Raw genomic sequence first — 948 nt, forward strand, 5'->3', positions numbered from 1 at the left:
TTCTTTGCTTATTCCCAGTATATTTATTTTATGGTCGGTTTGGATGAACTCAAAATTATCGGAATCTCCCTTTAAAATGGATATATCTGCACCAGTATCTATTAAGAAGACAAGTTCTTTTTCTGTTGTCACATTTTTAAAAGTAACAAATGTATTTAAACTGAGATTGATAGTGTGAACTTTCGCGTTATCTATTGCTGAGTATCTAAAGGTTCTTGGGAGTTTCCCGAATCATTGTGGGATCTGGCTGGTTGTGTGTGACTTGGTGATGGATAATAGAGGGTGGGTGAGGCGTCTACTCGCTCTCATCATCATCGTCCTCGTCGGACTCATCCTTCTTGCTCTTCTTCGATGGTTTTTTCGCTGGTTTCGCGCGCTTTTTGGCTCGACTGTTGGCAGCACCACCACCGCCGCCGTTGGCTTCGAACTTCTTGACAGCCCGATCGTAATCGTCCTTGGCCTTGGCAGCCTTGGCCTCCCACTCCGACTTGTCCTTCATTGCCCTCCATAATTCGCCACCGCGCTTGGCCACCACGGTGACCTTAATGCCGGGATTCTTCCGTTTGATCGACTCGCGGGCACTGTTAAACCACAGCATGTAGGTGGAGAGTGGGCGTTTTGGTTTATGGGCCATTTTAGTATGTATTTGTTGATACTATTTAACAAGTGTTACAACTAGGTATTTGTGCTTCGAGCTTTGTCGTTTAATTTCGAAATAAATTTGTTGGGATTTGCGGGGTCCATCGTTGGGACACAACTGGAGGGCTTCCTGTAGGCTCGGCGCGTCCCTTTGCTCAACAGGAGCAGATACCTCCCACGACGGTGAACAGGGCGGATTGCCTTCCGCACTTATATATTTCCCGCGTTGGTGCAGTCGGCGGTTTGCCAACCACACTATGTTTCCCTCGATGGTGTAGAAGGATTTGCCATGCCTTCCACACTTACAGT

The 948-nt window shown here is 47.0% G+C and overlaps 1 protein-coding gene across 1 annotated transcript; it reads right to left on the minus strand.

The window, feature by feature from the left end:
• Nucleotides 1-214: 214 nt before the first annotated feature.
• On the minus strand, nucleotides 215-649 carry LOC108038736 (high mobility group protein D-like). Its single transcript, XM_017115557.2, has one exon. It carries the CDS (start codon nucleotides 632-634, stop codon nucleotides 296-298), a length of 339 nt encoding a protein of 112 aa, XP_016971046.1. The 5' UTR covers nucleotides 635-649; the 3' UTR covers nucleotides 215-295.
• Nucleotides 650-948: the final 299 nt, after the last annotated feature.

Source organism: Drosophila rhopaloa, unplaced genomic scaffold, assembly GCF_018152115.1.
Source record: "Drosophila rhopaloa isolate 14029-0021.01 unplaced genomic scaffold, ASM1815211v1 contig_153, whole genome shotgun sequence".
Lineage (NCBI taxonomy): Eukaryota > Metazoa > Arthropoda > Insecta > Diptera > Drosophilidae > Drosophila > Drosophila rhopaloa.

Bases quoted from the DNA above. Each gene is read 5' to 3' on its own strand.
- LOC108038736 (XM_017115557.2), bottom strand. From the start codon at position 634: ATGGCCCATAAACCAAAACGCCCACTCTCCACCTACATGCTGTGGTTT.